At 49.0% G+C, this 15674-nt stretch overlaps 2 protein-coding genes across 5 annotated transcripts in view; one reads left to right on the top strand and one right to left on the bottom strand.

Annotated features, from left to right (window-relative positions):
* Positions 1 to 13686, top strand: part of LOC133114774 (voltage-dependent P/Q-type calcium channel subunit alpha-1A-like) — a 125461-nt gene extending 111775 nt beyond the window's left edge. For all 3 annotated transcript variants that reach the window (XM_061224404.1, XM_061224403.1, XM_061224402.1), the window contains 5 exons: positions 2250 to 2363; positions 4899 to 4934; positions 6717 to 6900; positions 7494 to 7762; positions 13063 to 13686. In XM_061224404.1, coding sequence (XP_061080388.1) covers positions 2250 to 2363; positions 4899 to 4934; positions 6717 to 6900; positions 7494 to 7762; positions 13063 to 13686 — 1227 coding nt within the window. The remainder of the gene's footprint in view (positions 1 to 2249; positions 2364 to 4898; positions 4935 to 6716; positions 6901 to 7493; positions 7763 to 13062) is intronic.
* Positions 13687 to 14604: 918 nt separating this feature from the next.
* nacc1a (nucleus accumbens associated 1, BEN and BTB (POZ) domain containing a) overlaps positions 14605 to 15674 on the bottom strand; it is a 36248-nt gene continuing 35178 nt past the window's right edge. Inside the window, exon 7 of one of the 2 annotated variants that reach the window (XM_061224406.1) lies at positions 14605 to 14646. In XM_061224406.1, the coding sequence (XP_061080390.1) occupies position 14646 (1 nt within the window). In that variant the 3' untranslated portion in view covers positions 14605 to 14645. Of the gene's footprint in view, positions 14647 to 14840; positions 14857 to 15674 lie in introns of those variants that run through there. The other variant, XM_061224407.1, reaches the window with a different exon arrangement.

Here is a 15674-nt window from a genome sequence, read left to right on the forward strand (position 1 = left end):
ACAGACACACATACACACACACACTCATACAGACACACATACACACACACACTACACACACACTCATACACACACACTCTACACACACACTACACACACACACATACACACACACTCTACACACACACACATTCATACAGACACATACACACACACACACTCATACAGACACACATACACACACACACTACACACACACTCATACACACACACTCTACACACACACTCATACACACACACATACACACACTCATACACACACACCACACACACACACACACACACACACTCATACAGACACACATACACACACACACACAAACACAGACACACACACACACACTACACACACATACACACACACACACTACACACACACTACATACACACATACACACACACACACACCACACACACACACACATACCCACACCCGCTGCACACGCACACACGCTGCACACACACACACTACATGCACACACACACTACGCACATACTGTACAAATAATATACTGACACACAGGTACTACACACACAGCTACCCAAACTAACATACACTATACACACTACACACAACACTCACATCTACATACACTCAGAGAAACTCACTATGTAACTGCATGCAGATTCACTGATAATTACACAAAGCCTTGCAAATACATTGGACCATAAGCACTAAACCAAATGATGTGCTTGCACAAAAAAAATGTTTAAACCACTTTTTTTGTAACGCAGTAAATCCATGCCATAAATCAACACAGAATATCACACCATAAACAAGAACACCGGTCTGGTGCCATTAGGTGCTCTGGTGTAAACATTTCCTAAACCATGAGTCTGCCATTAGAGAATTACAATATAGATTGATAATTATTTAATATAATAGTGGTAGTATAGTAAAAAAATTTCCATATGAACAAAAAGCATAACTCTAATGAAGGCACTGTAATAAGAAGGTGGCATTTTGCCCTTTTTAATAGCAACAACAGAAACTTTTGATGTGAAATATTGTGCGGTGGCATGTTAGCCAGTACCTTTTAACGGTCATATTAGCATTGAGACCTTGCCTTTCTGCAGTTTGCTCACACTGGTTACTCTCATGTACATGTGTGCCCTATGACAGCTATAGTATGACATTGCATTACATGCGGGAGGTCATATGTGCCCAATGTCATATGTCCCCAATGAGCGCCCTCTGGTGTGCACTGTCAGTTGGTGCAGGGAGACCCCCAGGGTCTAGCACAGGGGTGATGTGCGTAACGGTGACGCACTCGGCCTTCTCTATGACTGCGATGGGAGAATGGATCCCTGGCGATACTGTCGGCGTGTCGGAGCGGAGCGGCTGACCCGCGACATTCCCCAGGCTTCATCCGCCTGCGCATCCCTCCACTACATCTCACTGGCCCCACCCCACAACCCCCCCCAAACACCTCCATCTCCACCTCCACCCTAGGGACTACAGGGACCGCTCTATCTTTCTTTCTCTCTTTCTTTTACTCTCCCTCCCTCTCTCTTGCACTCCCTCTCTCTTTCACATTTCAGTGCGGCCTCAGACGGGAGTCCTCCAAACGCCCATTCCCCCACCCCACAATCCATCCTCATCTTGGGGGGGGGATGAGGTACCCTCCCATCCCATGCTGCTCCTCTCTTCATCCAATGGGATGGTCCCAAACAATGAGGCCCCCCTTTCACCCTCACCAACAAAGGGTAGTGTTAGGATGTCTGTCTGTCTGTGCTCGTATGGGTCTGTCAATGCTTGTTTGCGTAAGTGCCAATGGGTTCCATTTGATTTCGCATACCTTGCTTACAATTTCACGATTTACAATTTTCTAAATTACGGACATTCTTGTCCAGACTGGCATACAAAGTAGTGCGGTAACCATAATGCTTCAGATTATGGTTCTTGTCACATGCTCTGCAAAGCACAGCTCAGTTACTCTTACTCGTAACTGAATTAAGAATTAAGAAAGAACTCTACATTGCGATAGTATCTTCTTCCTTTTTTTTAATTCACCACCGCTCACCTACCAAACTATGAACTCTGAAAGCGAGCACAATGGAGGGAGAGAGGTCTCACAACGTTCGGAACTTTGCCTTTCCATTGCGAGTGCGGCGAATCACGGACCAGGTCTGGAGTAGTGTCTCCCTCTGTACTCAGGGGGAGGGGGAGAGAGACGAGCCCCCCCCAGCCCAGGCCTGTCCCTCAGGCCCTGCAGTGCTCACGCCCTGCTCTCCCTGTGTTCCTGCAGACGGTAGAGATGAGAGAGATGGGGCAGGACGGTTACGTCGACACTGATCACTATCTCCCAATGGAAGGGCACGGCCGGGCCGCATCCATGCCCCGGCTTCCAGCTGACAACCAAGTGAGCACCTTCATCCTCTCACTCCTCCTCCTCCTCCCTCTCTCTTTCTTCTCCTCCTCCTCCTCCTCCTCCTCTTCACTGTCCGCCTCTCCACCCCTAAACCAGTGCTCCCTTGTGAATGAAAGAGACACTGCGACTGGGGACATGATTGCACCATGCAGAGACTGTGATGAGACTGTAACGATGCCATGCCGATATTGAATACCACGCTGAGTCTGCAATGAGATACAGTATCTCACTGAAACCAGAGTGAGATCGACTGTAAAACAGAGATTACTGCGAGACTATACACTGAGATACAATGGAACACAGAGATTACAGTGACAAGGCAGTGAGATACAATATAACACAGATTACCGTGAGAACATAGTGAGATACAATGTAACACAGAGATTACTGTGAGAACACAGTGAGATACAATGTAGCACAGAGATTACAGTGAGAATATACGCTGAAATACAATGTAACTGATTACAGTGAGAATATACACTAAGGTACAGTTTAACAGAGAAATCACAATATCTTTCTTTATGCAACACTTTGTTGGTCATCAAGCGGGTGATCACAGGTAACTCACCTCACCTGGCTTGCAGGGTCTGAACTGCAGACTGAAAACAGACAGTTTCTCCAGGCCCAGGACTGCAGACCCATGCCATGGATAATAAGATGGAGGAGTGTAGAAATCCCCATGGTGTCCCAGTGTCTGCAGCGAAACAGTGTTAGCACAGTCCTGCATCTTCTCCCCCCATCTTTCATTCAACACTGTCCCATTCTTCATCCTGTTCACACTGAAAAAAACCTGTCTCAACTGTTTTAGTCTTGAGACTTAAAATCATATTTTTTTCTCTCAAGTAGAAAATATTACCGTGTTTTAAGGTTTTGTTGGCTTGAGAAGTTACATTTTCTTACCCCATTGGCAAATCTTGAAATTAGTCAAGCTGTCTCACCTCATTGACAATATTTTATTATTATTATCTTATTTTGCAAGAATGTGATAAAAATAAGATTTTAAGTCAAAATATAAGATTAAAATACTTGAGACTTTTTTTCTTTTTTTTTTTGCAGTACATTGTCATCACTGCCATGTCCCTTGCAAGGGCTGTGGTCACGCACACACACACATGTAACCACACACACACACACACACACACACACACACACACACACATGCACGCATACACACTCACAAATACCTTCCCAACCATTGCACAGCTTAGTCAATTTCTTGTCTTGGTCAAACCCCACACCTCTCTCTTTCTCTCTCGCTATCTCTTTCACCCTAATGCATCTTTTACCTCCTTTATATAATGTCTTCAAAGACATTTGCCATTTTAATGTCTTTTGTTTGTTTCAACCAGGTTTGAAAGCAGTTATTTCTGTCTAGAGTCCATGTCCTTCTTTGTGTACTCTAGCTGTTATCCATGTATTCCGTTATTGAAAGGGGAATTTAAATACAAATCCCCAAACTTTGGTTACAGTGGGAGTTCATGGGAACACCGAGGTGTGTCCCAAAATCACCAGGTTGAAACGCATGACTGTATTTAGCAGGGTGTGAAAGAGAGTGTATGTGCAGTGTGTGTGTGTGTGTGTGTGTAAGAGACTAAATTCCATGAGGTCTTCAACCTGCTGCTCTGTACAGACAGAATGGTAAACTGTTGTAGAGGAAGCTTTCAGACAGGGCAGGACAGGATGGATGGGTAAGGAGGGGGCGCTGTGAGCAGGTGTGGGTGTGTGTGTATTTGCCCTGCGCGTTGCGTGTTTTGTCGGTGCTCATTGTGTAGGCCATGCCTCCTTCTGTACTGTACCGTACTGTGATGTGCTGTGGAGCTTGGAGTGATGTAAAGTAGTAATGTTACCATGGTGACTGTCTCTAACACTGCCTCTGCTCCTCAGTGTATGTGCACTGCTGTGGTAAGTGTCTCTTTCTCTTTCTCTCTGTTTCTTTCTCTTCCTCACTTTTTCTCTTATTTCTCTCTATTTCTTGCTCTCTCTCTCTCTCTTTCTGTGGTACTGCTGCTTCTGTGTCTAACTGGGTTCTCTCTTTCTGCTTTTTTCTCTCTCTTTTCACTTCTTTGGGTTGTTCCACCTTTCCCATCCTTTGCTTCCACTCCCCGCCCCGCCCCATTTGTCCTTGTGCTACCACCTGGTTTCTTAATTCCTCTGTCCCGTTCCTCTCTCTTGCTCCTTCCCTCCCCCCTTCTGTCTCTCCCTCCCTCCTTCCCTCTGCTCGTCGCTCCCCTGTCCCTCGTTCCCCCTCCCTCTGTCTCTCCCTCCCTCTTTCCTTCCCTGTGTTTCTCACTCCCTCCCTCCTTCCTTGTTCCCCCTCCCTCTGTCTCTCCCTGCCTCCCTTGTTCCCCCCTTCCTCATTCCCCCCTGTGCTGCTCTCTGTCGCCCCCTCCTGGTGGCTGTGCTGTGGGTCTGTGCCCCCCCCCTGTGCTGCTCTCTGTCCCCCCCTCCTGGTGGCTGTGCTGTGGTCTGTGTGTTGGGTAACCTGTGGCTTCCTGTGCGTGTGCGCCTCTGTGTGCTGTTCCACAGCGGAGGAAGGGAAGGCCACGCGGGAATAATCTCAGTGTATGTACCCTGTCTCCGTCTCTCTCTCTCTCTCTCTCTCTCCCCCGCCATCTCACTCTGTCTCTCTCTTTCTCATTCTCTCAGTTTTGTCTTTTCTCCAGATATCAGCTTTTGCAGCTTTTTCTTTGTTGCCATGTTTGCTTCTTTTCTCTACTCTTGTTTCACAGTCTTTTATTTTTAGGTTCTGCCTGTGTTCCAGTTGCCTTTGTCCATACTGTCCAGAGAGAGAAAGAGAGAGCCAGACAGAGAGAGAGAGAGAGAGAGAGAGAGGGGTTCAGATTTGATGTACGATTGTTCTGGTCAAATTTAAGACAGCACCCCAGCCATAATTAGAAGAAAAAAAAAAGATTTAATGGAAACCAATGGAGTCTGTTAGTCTAATATGGGCAGAATCATTAGCATGTATAACAGTCTTTCCTTAGCCAAACACTCTCCAGTATTAGGCAGTGTTGCATTGTCTCTCTCTCTCTCATTGTCTCTCTCTATGTCCCTCTCCCTCCCTCTGTCTATTTCTGTCTGCCCTTTGTAACTGACAGCATCAGTGCTTGCTTGTGTGTACCTGTGCTTTTTCTGTTCCCGTGCATCAGTGTGTCTCTGTGTGTGCACCCCAGCGAGAGAGAGTGTGTGCGTGTGTGCCTGTGCAGGCGCGGAGCAGGTGTGCGGTCGCAGGTGCACGCAGTACGTGTTATAGGGCTGTCCACTCGTCCTGCTTCACCTGTGACATAAAGCCAGTGACAAAGTGCCAGTTTCGAAGCCACTCAAAGCCCGTGGGCCCAGACTCTGATCCCTGTATGAGCTGGGTCAGGTGTAGGAGTCTGGACAGCTACTATCTGTGCCTGCATGGCCTGTCTTATGTGCTGATGTGGGAGAGGAGAGGCAGGAGGTGACCGTGGTCAGGAGGCAGGACTGTTTTTGTGCTGTGCTGTTGGGGTAGGCTTGGGGGTGATGGGGGAGTTGGAGGTGGGGTCTCAAGGTGGATTGGACATGGCTAACAGGTAAAGTCCTGGGTGCATGTCAGGCATGGCCTGTGGCCTTTGCTCTCCCTGTCCCCCTCTCTTTATTCCCCTCTATCCCTCTGCCTTTCTCCTTTCATCTCTCTTTCCTTCTTTCTCTCTCTCTGCCTGTGCCTCTCTACTCCTCCTCCCACCCTTTCTGTGACCCTCTCAGAGTGGTATGCATGCTGGGGGTTTGGGGTGAGGGGCCCCCCCAGGCATGGCTGTGCTTGTCAGCCCTCTTTGACTGCTAATAGATTCTGAGGCACCTCTCTAATACACATGTACCGCGGTGCTAACCACTAACGTATGCTGCACATGGTCCCACCCCCCTGTACAGTTTTTACCAATGTAATTATTTACTTAGGGGGGGTTCACGTGAAAAAGTATGTCCTTTACTTCCCCCTTTCCCTTATTTTCTTGTCTGAAACAAAGAAGACATCTCCCTCTCTATTCTCCCCTTGCTTCATCTCTCTCCACCTCTCTCACCTTTACTCTCTGTTCTCTGTCTCTCTCTCTGTCTAACTTTCTTTCTCTCTCTCCCTCTCCCTCTCTATCTCTTTCCCTCTCTCCCTCTCTCTGTCTCCCTTTCTATCTCTTTCCCTCCCTCCCTCTCTTTCTCCCTCCTTCTCTCCCTCTCCCTCTCTCTTTCCCTCCCTCCCTCTCTCCCTCTCTTCCTCTATCTCTTTCCCTCTCTCCCTCTCTTCCTCTATCTCTTTCCCTCCCTCTCCCTCTCACTCTCTCCCTCTCCCCCTCTCTCTCTCTCTCTCTCTCTCTCTCTCACTCACAGACCATCACGGACAGCAGTCCTATGAAGCGCTCTGCCTCCTCCCTGGGCCACGGGCGCTGTGGGAAGGGGGGCAGGCTGGAGGACTACGGGCCAGAGGAGGGTCAGCGGCACGGACACCGCCGGCGTGAGCGTAGTCACCGCACGTCCGAGAGGTCTCTGAGCCGCTACACTGACGCGGATACAGGTCAGCTGTGTCCGGGGGGCCGCAGGGGGAAGGGGTTCCCAAATAACAGTTCATATGTCCCACAACATTCCCTGGAAGCGCAGAGTTAATCATTCCCCACACCTAAACTTGACTGGGTCTCCTTGGTGCTTTGAGCCTTATTGGAATCACCAGGAACATTTTAGGAATGGACAGGCATTCTTTTAAACTTTATACAGAAAATGAGGAATTATTGATTATGAATTTTCATTACTTACATACAGAGCAGTCAAAACAAATTATGGAAATGCGTCTCAAAATGTATTTTTATGACCAAATTATAGCCATAGGTATTGCCAATGGGTTTAGATATAACGTCCATATGACCTGATTTTGACAGACTTTCAGTTGTATGGAGCAGGAATATTCTAGACCTTGGAGTTTTTTGTGTTAGTTGGGTTTTTATAGTTGGGTTTTTTCATCCCAGGGACCTCAGGATGGGTATAGAGGGGAGTACACTGGGTCAGAAAGTAACCTGGTGGGGGTTCAGTACTGACTGGGCCTGGGCGGGGTAGGACACTGGGTTGGAAGGTAACCTGGTGGGGGTTCGGTACTGACTGGGCCTGACCCGGTAGGGCTCGGCACAGACCTCAGCACCACCACGCAGTCGGGTGACCTGCCGCCCAAGGAGAAGGACCGCGAGCGGGATCGGGACAGGGACCGTGAGCGCGGGCGACCCAAGGACAGGAAGCACCACCACCATCACCACCACCACCACGGCTCCATCGACAAGGAGCGCTACGGGCCCGACCGTGGCGAGTACGCCCACCGGCCCCCCCGCGACAGAGACCGCCGCTGGTCCCGCTCTCCCAGCGAAGGCCGAGAGTGCCTGACACATAGACAGGTGGGCCACACCCTCTTGTGCTGCATACCGTGCCTTACTTTCTACACACTGCACAAAATATGAAATATTGTTTACAGTGCAACCTCAGTGAAGACCTTGATACATATTCCATGTGTATGAGGAAGGATGTATGGTCATTTGACATAGATATAATTTAATACACACCGGCTGTGTTGGCCATACCCTGATTAGTGCTCTATAAACCACCAGATTTGGCATGCTATCGCTGAATATTTGATCAACCATGTCTAAGAGCATATAGATAGTCTCTTAACTGAGAGAACCATGTTTACATGGTAACCAATATGTTCTCTTTTGCATCGAGACATCGCTTCACCTTTTCCATATATCCGGGGAAACTCTGTAAGACACACCGCAAGGAGATGGAGCAGTAGCATCCAAAAGGGACAACACAAACTATATGCAAATATACACCATTTACACACCAAACAAGTAAAGGCCCCCCTGAGGTGGAGAGGTGGTAATCTGAGAGGTGGAAGCCTGCTTAGCCCAAACGATGCAAGGCTGACTGTAGGTGATGGTTACACACTAGGTGTCATGTGGCACAAGCTCCCCAAAAGAGCTATTGGCCACATACTTGCGATTGAAAAATCTCAAAAACGTTGGAGATGGCAGCTGCACATATTTCTGCAAGGGAGATGCCCCACCAAAGAACCTATTCTCCTTGTCAAATATGCTTGAACCCCTGGTGGCACATACCCATTTTTCAACTTGTATGCTGACTGAATTGTGACAACAATCCAGCGTGACAGTCTCTACTTGGATAACGGTCTACCGAGACATCCTGGTTTAAAGCAGATGAAAAGCATGTGTGGGCATTTGAGATTGATGTACCACCTCAATGCCCTCACCAAACAGAGCAGAGACCATTGTAGTTCAACTTCACCATCTGGCTTACTGCAGATGAATGCTCATACCTTGATGTACTGTTGTGAATTGGAATCTGACAATATCTTGGGAAGAAATGAAGGGTTAGGATAAAGCACTGCCAATGCACCGTCCAGGAGGAATCTACAGCATTAACTGACAGAGCCTGCAATTCCCCCATTCTCCCAGCATTCCTCTAACAGGAAGGCAGTCTTCAAGGATACCAACTTCAAGTCAGCCGAGTCTGCTGAGTTCCAAAAGGAGCCTGCTGCAGTGCTTCTGGGACCTTGCCCAAGAGGAAACTGCTGGCCTCCTAGCATGAGCCTGGAGTCTGAGAGCACAGACTGCTTCAATAGCCACAACCATGCCCCTGAGGGTAACAGGAGATTTACAAGCTGTTCCTGAAGGAACACCAATGAGACAGTCACACCAAGATGCAAACACCCACCACCTATAGGAGTCGGCCACCACCCATGATGGTCCTCAAGCCTCCTATATAGTCTTAACCATCAATTCCGATAACCCCAAAGCTAAGAGCTCAGTCCTCTCAGGGGCCAGTTGCAGACTTTGAGCCCATAGGTAAATGGGTACAGCAGGTCTCTCTGGACTGGGTATATGCTATAGGATCCTGTCCAAGTGGGGAGGGATTATTGAGAACCACACCATGTAATGCTAGTTCGGAGTGACCAGGATCACACTAACATACTCTACCCGCAGCCTCTGAAGAAAGGGTAGGAGAAGGCAAAATGGAGGGAAGGCATAAAGCAGCCCCGAAGGCCACTGATATGCCAGGGTGTTGTTACCCAGAGGGAGATTGTCTCTTCCCCGGCGGAAGAACCAGACACAGTGTGTTGACTCCCAAGAAGTGAACAAATTGGCTTCTGCTAGGTATGAAGTTTCTAGAGGTAAGGACACCCTCTGGACAACCAATCTGGGGCAATATTCAAGAGACCTGGCACATTAACTGCACTAATGATTTCACCCATGGAAATGCCCAGATCCATAGTCTGAATGCAAGCTTGTACAACGTTGGGGAGCCAAGGCCAGCCTGCCTGTTGATGTATGCAATTGCAACCATGCTATCTATCCTGACCAGCACATGGTGGCCCTTCAAGCGTGGCAGAAAATGATGGAGAGCAAGTACAACTGCACTCAGCTCCAAAACATTTATGTGGTGAGATACCTAGGTTCCTGCCCAATGGCCAGACATCTCCCAGCCCTCATACATTGCACAACCAGCCTTTTAACAATGCTTCTGTAGGTTTTTTCTGATAGTGGATCACTGGACCCAGAGTGTTCCTTCCCGCCCCATTGCTAGGGTCCTCCCACCAGTGGAGGGCCAACCGCAGCCTCACTGACTGGAACTCTGGTCTGCAGGGACTTCAGGGGGGACCTTTTCATAGGGCACATGTGCAGAAGGGCTAACGGGACCGCCTGGACCCTCACTGCCATAAGGCCCATGGGGCAAAGTTGACCTTTGCCCCAGGCTGGAATTGGGTGCTAGAGCTGCATCCATCCTGGTACACCTGGGCACCAGGAAAATCCCAAAGGGGTGCAAAATCTGAAAATATTCTTCCTTGAAGTCCACTGTGGCAAACCAGTTGGCCACATTGATCAACTTCCTTACCCTGGAGACTGTTAACATCCTGCATCTCAGAGGAGTGATGTAGTGACAGGCAGGGTTTGGCACCCTGTCAAGCATGAGGCGGTTGCTTTGGGATGCCACAGCTTTGATCTGCACCCCCTCTCTTTGACTGCTGAACATCCACAAAAGGACTCGAGTTGAGGTTGTGGGTCCCCTGCAGTGCCCTCCAAGAAACCTGGTGGTGGCTAGGCCTCACCTTCTTGGCCCTGCTGGAGCATCTTAAAAGCATCTGGCCCAAACATGGCTGAAGGCTCAGCGGGAAGGCTGAACAGACAGTGGGACTGGGACAACCAGAGGTGACATCACACTGTCCAAAATGTAGCTGTGGCCTTAGCCGAAGCCTCTGCCTGCTGGGAGATGATGGATCACTGAGGGTTCAGCCCGTTCCTTGAGTGTCATTATCAAAGCATGACAGGGGGCCCTTGTGGTCTCCTGGCATAGAGACATCCAGAGCTTTAGCTGCCCTGCTGATTCATGCCCTGAGCCGATGATTTAGCCATGGCTCCTCTGAGCCTGGTGCCTCCACTTCCTGCAGTCAGCTCATCCCACTCGGAAGGGGACAATGTCATCACATCCACCTCCTCTACCTCTTGGTACTCCTCTACAGGGAGGAAGATGGAGTGATCATCCCAGGATGGGCCCGGGGTGGGTTCAAGCTTAGAATGCTAAAACCCCTGTGAAGATTACATTGCATTGCATTACAAAGCATTTGGCAGACACTCTTATCCAGTTCGAACACAGGGACAAGATCTGGAGGTAGGAGACGGAGGACCTTTCTTTGCAACAAATTACAACAAGACAAGACTGTCTTGTGTGCATGGCCAGAATAAAGCAATCCATGCATGAAATAGGGTCTTCCCTAGCCCTTAATGCATGGCCATAGGCCAAACATAAAGCACGTCTGTTATGCTCATCCTCAACAGTCATCTCAACAATTGTGAGATCTTCCGTCCTGCATTATAACTCAAATAAGTATGCAGTACTGCTGCCAACTGCTCTCATCCGCTATGTGGTGGTAATGCTGATGGAAGCAACTGACTGTGAGCAATACACACTCTTACACACTTAACTTTGTGGGACAATTCACTAGTGAGCACACAACTTGTGGATGTAAGAGCTAACAAGCAGCGTTTTGATCCATAACAGCTACCCACTTGAGTAGGCTATAAGAACCCTAGTTCAACCACTTCTAATGCTATACTTTGTGCTTAGTGTCTGGATACGTTACGGCACCTCTGTTTCAAAAGCCGATACACCAGCAGTACAACAGGTCAGCTACATTACCGCATGCAATACATCCAATAGAGCACCAGTTACCGGACCCCAGGATTAGCTGGGAAGCTCGAAAGATGACCTATGTTGCTTCAGTCAACATGCCTAACACAGTTATTTTCAATGCGTTATTTACACGATAGTGTGCATTCAATGGAGTACCAGTTTAGCTTGAAAGATATACAAGCAAAGGCTGCCCAGGGAGGCTGCCCACAGGAAAGATGCCCTGCAGCTCACCCTGCAGCTTGGTAAGTGGGCAATAAGCCGTTGCCATAGTTGTTGCCTTTCATACATTCTCAATCACACATTCTAGAACCCTGGCTGGAGCTCAAATGATCAGTGATACCACGCCAATTCGGTTTGCTTTCGAGAGCACTAATCAGGGAATGGCTGGGACATCTGGTGTGTCTTAAAGAATATCCGCGTCTAACGGGGATCCTTCCCGATACATATGGAGTACAGGGTGGAGAGATAGTGTCCATACAAAAACGGCACACTGCATACTGTAGCACACTGCCTCTGCAGCACTGCACACAAGCATACTACTACTTTGAAGCACGCTAAAATTGACCGAGTTCAGCAAACATGAATCATGCTGTCAGTTACATTCCTAACAATGACAATAAGAGTTTCTCTACCTGCCTACCTTTCCTTTCGCATTACTTTTTTTTTTCCTCGCGTCTGTGAGGACATATTGTTAGGATCTGCCGATCCTACCAATATGGCGAACATTGTCTGTGGAAGAAACTTGAATCATACATTTTGTTTTACCATCACCAAAACATTGCAGTTAGGTGTTATTGAGGCAGGGGGTGTTGGATGTCCCAGTCTGCGGAGGGGTACAGGGGGTAACGAGACTTTCATCCAGAGTGCTTACTTTCGCTTCCCCCTGGGTTTCTTTGAGCTGTTTCTTTTTTTAAGGCTTTCTTTGGGGGCGGGGGGGGGGTCTGGTGTGGCGGACAGGCCTCTGCAGTGACCGAGCTGTAGCTGCTTTGCATATGAGTGGGTATGCACAGCATCCCTGCACAGCTGAAGCAGACAGGGTGGACGGCTGTGCAGTTGTGCTCGTCACTGCAAAAAAAATCATGCTTGAGTCTGAGTGTAACACCTGCTGGGTTTTTGGGGGGTATTTTGGTTGCTTTTTTTTTCTTTTCTTTTTTTTACCACAAACCACTTACAGAACTCAATTTCTCTTTCTTTGTTTTCTTCCCTTTGTGTGTATGTGTTGTTTTTTCTCTCTGTGCCTTGTTGCTTCTCTCCGTTTGGCGTTGCCCCCCCCCCCCCTTCCCACCCTCACTCTCACCTTAACCCCACCCCATCTTTTGCATCACTGGCTTTTTTTTTTTTGGATGTGCCTATGTTTTTACCCTCCTCCCCTCCGCCCTCCTCACTCTCTCTACGATTGCTCTCGTCGTCTTGTGTGTCGTCTCTTTCTTCTCCTTTTGTTGTTAATTTTTGTGTACTTTTTATTTGCTTTGTTTCAATTTTCATGTAGGGCAGTAGTTCGGTGAGCGGGAGTCCTGTCCCCTCGACCTCCGGCACCAGCACTCCCCGCCGCGGCCGCCGGCAGCTGCCCCAGACCCCCGCCACCCCCCGCCCCCACGTCACCTACTCGCCCGTGGTCCGTAAGGCCATCAACACTCCGCCCGGTCAGCACAGCCGGCACCCCACCCCCACCCCCCGCCGGTTCTCGCCCCCGGGCCCCGAGCCTCACCACCACCCACCCTCCAACCACGGGTCCCCCCGCTCCTCCCGCCTGGGCCGCTGGGCGCCCCCCCAGGACAGCGTGGAGGGCGACGGCTGCTTCTACGAGCAGGACTACGAGTACGAGCGCCACGAGCCCCCCGCCTACGAGCCGGGTCCTGCGCAGGTCAACCCCCACCCGCACGCCCACCCCCACCCGCACCCCCACCCCCGCTCGCCCAGGACTTCCCGCCACGCGCCCCCGGTCCAGCCGCCGCCCCCCCGCCGGCTGCCCAACGGCTACCGCTCGTCCTCACCCCCCCCTCACCACCACGGCCCCCCCCACCCAGGGACCCACAAGGCCCCGCACCCTCGAGGACCCAGAAAGGGACTGCATGAACCCTACAGCGAGACTGACGAGGACGACTGGTGCTAGCCTCCGGGGACCGGGGAGGGCCAGAGACGGCGGGGCGGGGGGGGTGGGGTGGGTGGGGCGGGCGGTTGCGGGACGGCTACACTGCTCTTTTCCGTCACAGAGACGATGACTGGGAGGCGGAGAGCAGGAGGGACGCTCCACTGGCGTGAGCATACGCATGTGTGCGCGTGTCCGTGAGCGTGTGTGTGCATGTGTGTGTGTGTGTACCTCACGCAGCCCAGTAAAACAGGCGGAAGTGCCGCACTGAACCGACTGAAGACTTAGGGGGTGGAGTCAAGGCATGTTTCTTTCTTTTCCTTTAACTTTTTTCCCCATTTCTTCTGCTGCTCAGTCTCTCCTGGGGGAGGAAAGGACAGGGGTGGGAGTGGGGCTGTGTCGGCAGAAGACAGGGGTGGCGGGTAGGGTAAGGGGCATGCGTCGGGATCACAAACAGGAAAGTTTGGGGATCACGTATTGAAAAAAATGTAAAGGCCTATTAACCAATGGAAGCACACTGATAGAACTCAGCTCATCCCCCTTTAGAGGAAAAAAAATGACAAGTTTTAAAATGGAAATGAAGATACGGGACCTTCTCTTTACAAATCAGCTTCTGCCTCTTGAGACAAATAACAGCGAAGAAAAAACCAACAACAACAAGAAACAAAAAACACAGAAACTCATTTAAAAAAGGGAGAATGACCACTTCTGCTTTTCAGGACTGACTGGAGCTCCATCTATTGCAAAAACCAACCCCAGTGTTGGGTAATATTGATGAGTTTTATCATCTGTGTTTACTGTTAATAATTATGACACTGATGGTGACCCTTCCGCCTGTGTGTGCGGGTGGGGTGAGCAGGAGACGGGCAGCAGGAACACTTTGCGGAGTGGCGGGGAGGAAGAGGAGGAGGAAGAGGCAGTGGAGGGGGGGGCACTTCTCGCCCCTGCTACCACGCCCATCACTCCCAATGCTGCTGCCCAAACCTAGGAAGGAAGAAACACAAAAAGAAAATCAGAGGGAAAAAACACTTTCTTCAGTATTTCTTCTTCTAATTCTATTGCTTCTTCTTCTAATTCTTCCCTCTCTTCTTCTACTCCTTCTCTTTCTTCTTCTTCAAAACATTGGAGCTTGATAATTCTGTTGCACCCGTTCAGCTTTGTTTGATCTCTTACAGTAAAATCCCGTGATTGATCCTGCATGATTGATACAAAAAAATAACAAAGAGAAACTTTACTGTATGAGGGGGGGGAAATATCTTGGTCCTTTTTTCTTTTTTTTTAAGCCTGTTGAAGTTCTCTCTCTTTCTCCCTCCCTCCCTCTCTCTTCCTTTGTTGGTTCCTCTCACTGTGTTTTTGGGTAAAGGGGAGCTTCTTGAATTGTTTGGAAAGCACAACGACTCGATACATATCACGCACATAAACACACTCTCACACGCATGTATACATCAACATACACACACATTAAGAGTTCCATCTGTGTGAGAAAGTGCAGTAGTTTTTCCCGCAATATTTTCTATTCTGCACCAAATTACCAGCACAATTACCAACAGGAATTAAAAATAATTCTTTAAAAATATGTATAAATAATATATTTAAGGACAGTCATTTTGTAGGCAAAAAATCATTTGAACAGGGTTATCCATGCAAATTTGTCTTTTTCCTTTTTCAAGTTTTGGCCAAGTTCATATTTTATTTCTAAAACAAACACTTTTGAAGTCCACAGCTCTTTGTTCATATTCCAGAGTAGTTATGTATCAGTCTGACCTACAACAGAAAACACAACACCTGCTGATTCAGTGCTGAGAGCCTGATTCTGTCACTCCAGAGATTCAAACTGCACGCCACAGGGTTTTAAACCATTCCAGTACAGGGCTGGTCAGGCCTGGTTAATGTGTAAGTGTGAAAGCCACAGCACCCAAATGTAGACACGTGCTTCCAGTCTTCCATGGTTTTCTGCTGGAACGAGAGATCATGAAAGAGGGAGAGCCAGAGAGAATTTCTCCATTTTAAGA

This window comes from Conger conger, chromosome 16 (genome assembly GCF_963514075.1).
Source record: "Conger conger chromosome 16, fConCon1.1, whole genome shotgun sequence".
NCBI lineage: Eukaryota > Metazoa > Chordata > Actinopteri > Anguilliformes > Congridae > Conger > Conger conger.